The 7500-nt window shown below is 38.9% G+C and overlaps 1 protein-coding gene across 1 annotated transcript in view; it reads right to left on the bottom strand.

Annotated features, from left to right (window-relative positions):
- Positions 1–1425: 1425 nt before the first annotated feature.
- The window catches only part of LOC137631156 (uncharacterized), a 17455-nt gene continuing 11380 nt past the window's right edge, over positions 1426–7500 (bottom strand). Inside the window, exons 2-4 of the mRNA XM_068362860.1 lie at positions 5060–5268; positions 4392–4620; positions 1426–4015 (exon numbers count right to left, since the gene is read on the bottom strand). Of these exons, the coding sequence (XP_068218961.1) occupies positions 2901–4015; positions 4392–4620; positions 5060–5227 (1512 nt within the window). The 5' untranslated portion in view covers positions 5228–5268 and the 3' untranslated portion in view covers positions 1426–2900. The remainder of the gene's footprint in view (positions 4016–4391; positions 4621–5059; positions 5269–7500) is intronic.

Raw genomic sequence — 7500 nt, 5'->3', positions numbered from 1 at the left:
CTAGGTTAAGTGAAATTTGGAAATCAAACGGCCTGAAATGACAAATAAATAGACTATATATCAGTTTAGTGAGATCTGTGTTACTGTATGAACATGAGTCATGGTATGACAATGAAACAATATCCAACAAAGCCCTCAGAAGAATATTGGGAATTAAATGACAGGACAGGATTAGAAAAGAAGCTAAAAGAAAGATTACTCGAGTGCCATATGTGGACGAGATCATGATGAGGGGTAGATGGAGATGGGTTGGGCTTGCTCTTCGCATTTCCCAAGAGAGATTACTAATTTTTTACATATCTTGCAAGACATTACAAATTACGAATTTTATTTTGTTTGTACAAAGACAATATGGAGGGAAATATTTATATGTACAAAGACGAAGTAAATAGAATTTATATGTGCAAAGACAATATAGAAGCATACTGTTGTGTATATGTGCAATGACCATAAGAGTGAGAAATTTGTCTCTGAAATGCAATAGGGACAAAAAATAATAATTATGTGCGTAGAAAGACAACAGAAAATGAAATCTGTAACATTCGTCTTGGTAATAAAAACAACTTTTCTATTCCATTATTATTATTATTATTATTATTATTATTATTATTATTATTATTATTATTATTATTACTTGCTAGGCTACAACCCTAGTTGGAAAAGCAGGATGCCATAAGCCCAGGAACCCCAACAGGGAAAAAAGCCCAGTGAGGAAAGGAAACAAGGAAAAATAAAATAATTTAAGATCAGTAACATTAAAATATTTCCTATATAAACTATAAAAACTTTAACAAAGGATAATAATACAATTTTCAGAAAGATATATTTTTGAAGAAAATACTTATTATAAAAATCGAACTCAGAAACAAATGGTTTGATACATACATAATCCATGAAACTGGAAGAATAGACATTACATGAAGTCTTCGTTATAAAGAGAAAAGATATTGAAGCAAACAATTTCTTAAAAGAACAATATTTATATTTTTCAAAGTTTTACAGTACCTATAGTCCATTTCTTTTAGCGATGCATATTTGCACCGATTCGCGGCGGTGCCCTTTTAGCTCGGAAAAGTTTCCGGATCACTGATTGGTTGGACAAGATAATTCTAACCAATCAGCGATCAGGAGACTTTTAGCAATGCATATTTGCACCGACTCGCAGCGGTGCCCTTTTAGCTCGGAAAAGTGTCCGGATCGCTGATTGGTTGGACAAGATAATTCTAACCAATCAGCGATCAGGAGACTTTTAGCAATGCATATTTGCACCGACTCGCAGCGGTGCCCTTTTAGCTCGGAAAAGTGTCCGGATCGCTGATTGGTTGGAAAAGATAATTATAACCAATCAGCGATCAGGAGACTTTTCCGAGCTAAAAGGGCACCACCGCGAGTCGGTGCAAATATGCTTCGCTAAAAGAAATGGACTATAGTAAACACGAATCTATATTCACTTGAAAATTACACAAGACTTAATCCATCTCTTACGTAAAGATATCTTTTCATATGGTAATTATCAGGCTATTCTCTCTTTCTTTGGCCTATACTCAATCTTTTTTAATGAGGCGCATTTGTACTGACTCGCAGCGGTGCCCTTTTAGCTTGGAAAGATTTCCTGCTATCTGATTGGTTAGAATTATCTTGTTCAACCAATCAGCGATCAGGAAACTTTTCCGAGCGAAAAGGGCACCATTGCAAGTCGGTGTAAATATGCCTCACTAAAAAAGAATTGACTATAGTAATCATAATTTTACAGGTATCGCCCTCACATTTTTCTAATTCTAGCTGTAAACTGAGAGAGAGAGAGAGAGAGAGAGAGAGAGAGAGAGAGAGAGAGAGAGAGAGAGAGAGAGAGAGAGAGAGAGAGTATTGAAATTCGGTAATCAATGATATTTTCGGCCTAATCTTCATTTATCTTTTTCATGTGTACTGATACGCATGCGTAATGAATTACGCTTCTGAGATTACTGACCACTTTAAAGAAAGCAAATTAACTGTAAGTTAGACCAGTTTCTATCACAAAGTGAGTATCATATCTAATAGCAGTGGGAATGGTATCACCTGAAATATAACTATCTCTTAATATCAGCTAACAGAAGTGAATAAAAAAAATATTTTTGTTTTTCATCAGAAATTAAAAATACGTCTGACTATTTTGGAATAAGCATGGTTTTTCCCTTCATGATTTCGCCAGTGTTCCGTGTCAATTTTGCATGGTTTTCCCTTCATGATTTCGCTAGTGTGCTGTGCCAATTTTGCATGGTTTTCCCTTCATGATTTCGCCAGTGTGCTGTGTCAATTTTGCATGGTTTTCCCTTCATGATTTCGCTAGTGTGCTGTGCCAATTTTGCATGGTTTTCCCTTCATGATTTCGCCAGTGTGCTGTGTCAATTTTGCATGGTTCTTCCCTTCATGATTTCGCCAGTGTGCTGTGTCAATTTTGCATGGTTCTTCCCTTCATGATTTCGCCAGTGTGCTGTGTCAATTTTGCATGGTTTTTCCCTTAATGATTTCACCAGTGCTGTGTCAATTTTGGAAGTTTTTCCCTTAATGATTTCGCCAGTGTGCTGTGTCAATTTTGAAAGCGCTTAAGTCATCTTTCTCAGTAATCGTAGCACTTTTTATACATTTTATTTTGGGTAGATTCGACACTGTACTGCACAAATAGCTGACAAATCCAAGAAAGTGATGGATCGTACATGGAGGCCTACAGTGTCCAACTGTAGTCTTCCTTTCAGTTATTTCTATTCATTAAAAACATCCTAAATCTTATAATGAATCTATCTATACAAGGCAAGGCACGGTTTCTTTTAATAAGCATTCCATTCATGAAAAAGGAATACCTTACGCGTGTTTTTTCTATTTAGATTTCTTATTTACATTCATATCCTGTGTAATAAAACTTAACGCATGGCTGCATATTCATTTTCAACTCTGGCATTGCTCAAAGCACCAGCGGCGCAACCATTTCTGCTGAAAGTGCCTGAACAAGAGGCTTCCTTGCCTGGAGGGAGAGACTGGACGGGAGGGGGAACTGGTGGGACGCTCTGTGAGGGTATCAGAAAATGGGCAGCTTCCTCATAAAGAGGGTCATTTATTTGACTCATAACGATGGCAGGCGAATTCACAGTCGTTGGTCTTCTGTTCTTTGCATTTACCAATATACAAGCAAGCGCTATACACGCAATGATTGCAATGATGCATATTCCTATGAGACTGTAAAGGACAATGTACATTACACGGGAGTTTTCTCTACTGATACTGGGCTTGGAAATTCCAACTTGCCTACAAGGAGTTTCTATAGCCCAATTAGGTAGATTGAGAGGTATGCATGTTGGGTCTAGCACCTGTTTCAAACTACTGGAGGCCATATCAACTAGAGTGGGTTCTTGGTATGAAGAAAAAATTGTCTCTGTTGCGTTGGTGGCCTCATCCCAATCAGGCTCTACAGGTTCCATAGCACCTGAATATGCAACAACAATATGGTTATCAGTGATGTGATGATCAGAGTAAGAGCACTTCAGGTGAGTCAGTGCACCCGGCTGGGCAATGATATAGTTATTTTTAACTCTGATGTTCCCGTTGTCTTCCGTTCTCAAAGCCCCAGAGCGCATGTCCCCCACGCTGGAGTTCCTCAGTATAAGTCTTGTTTGGCTGATCACTATTGCATCTGTGTCCAAGCGACCTACCGTTACGTTGTCGAAAAGCATTTCCTGATTGGCGGAACTCACGTTGAAAGCTCCAGATTCAATACGACCAATGACTGAGTTGTGAAACTGAACACCGCTGGAAGAACTAGTACCAGCACTCAAATATTTACCAGATGCAGCCGCGGGTTGTTTGAAAATTCCAATGGTAGCATTGACCACTTCCAAGTACCGCAAAGTTTCCACATGGCTAAAAGCATCCGTTTGAATGATTCCAACGGTTGACTGAAGTAGCCTCAGCCCAGCTTTCTGTTTGCCGCTAAACAAGTATCTTGGCAGTTCGTCCAGAGTGCACCCTTTGATACCTATTCCTGAAATTGATGAAAAAATAGATCATTCTATCAGAACGATATCAATAAGGAGATCTTCAACATGAGATACTACTGCAGTTAACTCTTATGTTAAGTTACTGCTTCTTACATACATACATACATATACCAAGGCACTTCCCCCAATTTTGGGGGGTAGCCGACATCAACAAAGAAACAAAAACAAAAAAGGGGACCTCTACTCTCTACGTTCCTTCCAGCCTAACAAGGGACTCAACCGAGTTCAGCTTGTACTGCTAGGGTGTCACAGCCCACCCTCCCACATTATCCACCACAGATGAAGCTTCATAATGCTGAATCCTCTACTGCTGCTACCATTACCAAAAAAGACTTCATTGAAATAAGAGAGTAACCTCACCTGCAAACACCTGTCTCAGTGGATCTGAGAACTCTTTTTCGGGCAGGTTCTTAGGAAAAGAGAGGTAAGCCACATCCCAGACGTCTAGGGCAGATGAATGGAAGGCTTTCCAAGCAGTGAGAAATCCCTCTGTGATGGTGACATGGGGGCTGTTTTCAACGCGAACGTAGACTTCATATAACCGGACTGATGACGGAAATGAAAGGATCTCCTTTGCTAGGTGGACAGGCTGTTTTTGATAAGAATGTATACAATATTGATCATTGAGATTTTCAAATTACACTTTGAGAAGGTAGGCCTATGTAATAATAATCACTGAGGTTTTTAAGTTACATTTAGAGAAGGTAGGCCTCTATAATATTGATGACAAGTTTTTAAGTTACATTTTGAGAAGGTAGGCCTATATAATATTAATCACTTGGGTTTTTAAGTTACATTTAGAGAAAGTAGGCCTATATAATATTAATGACTGAAGTTTTTAAGTTACATTTTGAGAGGGTAGGCCTATATAATATTAATGACTGACGTTCTTAAGTTATATTTTCAGAAAGGAAAATAGGATGCTATAAAGCCAAGGGCTGCAACAAGGGGAAAATAACCTAGTAAGGAAAAAGAAATAAAGGAAATAAACTACCCAATATACATATATACAGAATTATTGCTTATACCTCTGACCCGGTATTATTGCAAACAATCCTCATTTCTTTGGTCAACCCTTTCTGTTCTACGCAGTGACACTCCTCTTCGCAAGACAGTGCCTTGGAGGCATCGATGCCTGGTAGAAGGACAGCCGTCGCCAGGAGTAAAAGGCTTCTTGATATCGCAGCTTCGGGCATTTTTTTGGGGAGGCAATTTTGTTTCTTGGGATGGTCTCTACCTGAAAACAAGACAGGTGAAAATTAGAAAAGATCATAGTTTATCCTTATCGTTTTTATGACTTATTTGATAAACAAAATGCTATAAATGCTATAAGTCACATCACATCACATTCTTTCTGTACCGTTAACCGTTGAAGAGAGAGAGAGAGAGAGAGAGAGAGAGAGAGAGAGAGAGAGAGAGAGAGAGAGAGAGGTTTATCCTTATCGTTTTTATTACTTATTTGATAAACAAAATGCTATAAATCACATCACATCACATTCTTTCTGTACCGTTAACCGTTGAAGAGAGAGAGAGAGAGAGAGAGAGAGAGAGAGAGAGAGGAGAGAGAGAGAGAGAGAGAGAGAGAGAGAGAGAGAGGTTTATCCTTATCGTTTTTATTACTTATTTGATAAACAAAATGCTATAAATGCTATAAGTCACATCACATCACATTCTTCCTGTACCGTTAACCGTTGAAGAGAGAGAGAGAGAGAGAGAGAGAGAGAGAGAGAGAGAGAGAGAGAGAGAGAGAGAGAGAGAGAGAGAGAGAGAGGTTTATCCTTATCGTTTTTATTACTTATTTGATAAACAAAATGCTAAAAATGCTATAAGTCACATCACATCACATTCTTTCTGTACTGTTAACCGTTGAAGAGAGAGAGAGAGAGAGAGAGAGAGAGAGAGAGAGAGAGAGAGAGAGAGAGAGAGAGAGATGACAATATAAATGCTATAAATCACATCACATCACATTCTTTCTGTACCGTTAACCGTTGAAGAGAGAGAGAGAGAGAGAGAGAGAGAGAGAGAGAGAGAGAGAGAGAGAGAGAGAGAGAGAGAGAGAGAGAGAGAGAGAGATATGACAAGGAAATTCCAAAAAATACTAGATATGCCAGCTTTGTCAATTTGCTCAAATAACCATTTCCTGGCCTAGGTTAGTAGAATTCCATTTACTGCAAATCTCATAAATGGCAGAATAAAAACAATATATATTTCTTAAAGATAATCATAAAATTGTAGTGATGAAAGACAATAAATTTCCAAGCATTTTTTATCTTCCATGACATCCTTTTTTGATATCCGTGCTTCTCTAGAATCATCGAAACGTTACCAAGGCTCTGCTCTCTCTCTCTCTCTCTCTCTCTCTCTCTCTCTCTCTCTCTCTCTCTCCTCTCTCTCTCTCTCTCTCTCTCTCTCTCTCTCTCTCTCAGCTTTATATCGTCTACTCATAACTTTGTTTTATTTGTTTATAAATTATTGGTGTATTACTCTAAAGGATTTTTTTTTTTTTTTTTTTTTTGCTGATTATCATCAAGATCGTAATTTCGATGAAGTTATTAAAACCAAAGCCAACAACTTGTATAATGAAAATGATTCGCAAACAATTATCAATTCTTAGGCCCCAACTTTTAACACACGATCAATGTTTTCGTCAATTATTTGATATGAATTTAATTGAAACAATTTCATTGAATCAATTCATTGAGAGATTAAATATCCTTTGATATTTACTGATGGGTCTTCAATAAAATTGATCCCTTTGGAGTGTCCGGAGCCAGCACTATTCCTAGAGCCACAGATGCTTTGGAGTGTCCAGAGCAAGCACTATTCCTAGAACCACAGATGCTTTGGAGTGTCCAGAGTAAGCACTATTCCTAGAGCCCCAGATGCTTTGGAGTGTCCAGAAGCAAGCACTATTCCTAGAGCCACAGATGCTTTGGAGTGTCCAGAAGCAAGCACTATTCCTAGAGCCACAGATGCTTTGGGGTGTCCAGAGCAAGCACTATTCCTAGAGCCACAGATGCTTTGGAGTGTCCAGAAGCAAGCACTATTCCTAGAGCCACAGATGCTTTGGAGTGTCCAGAAGCAAGCACTATTCCTAGAGCCACAGATGCTTTGGAGTGTCCAGAAGCAAGCACTATTCCTAGAGCCACAGATGCTTTGGAGTGTCCAGAGCAAGCACTATTCCTAGAGCCACAGATGCTTTGGAGTGTCCAGAGCAAGCACTATTCCTAGAGCCACAGATGTTTTGGAGTGTCCAGAAGCAAGCACTATTCCTAGAGCCACAGATGCTTTGGAGTGTCCAGAGCAAGCACTATTCCTAGAGCCACAGATGCTTTGGAGTGTCCAGAAGCAAGCACTATTCCTAGAGCCACAGATGCTTTGGAGTGTCCAGAAGCAAGCACTATTCCTAGAGCCACAGATGCCTTCATCTGTAAGTTATGAATCAAACTGAAAATTGAAGTAAAATCAT

Source organism: Palaemon carinicauda, chromosome 39 (genome assembly GCF_036898095.1).
Source record: "Palaemon carinicauda isolate YSFRI2023 chromosome 39, ASM3689809v2, whole genome shotgun sequence".
Lineage (NCBI taxonomy): Eukaryota > Metazoa > Arthropoda > Malacostraca > Decapoda > Palaemonidae > Palaemon > Palaemon carinicauda.
The sequence above is the reverse complement of the archived record's forward strand: the minus strand, read 5'-3'. Positions and strand labels throughout refer to the sequence as shown.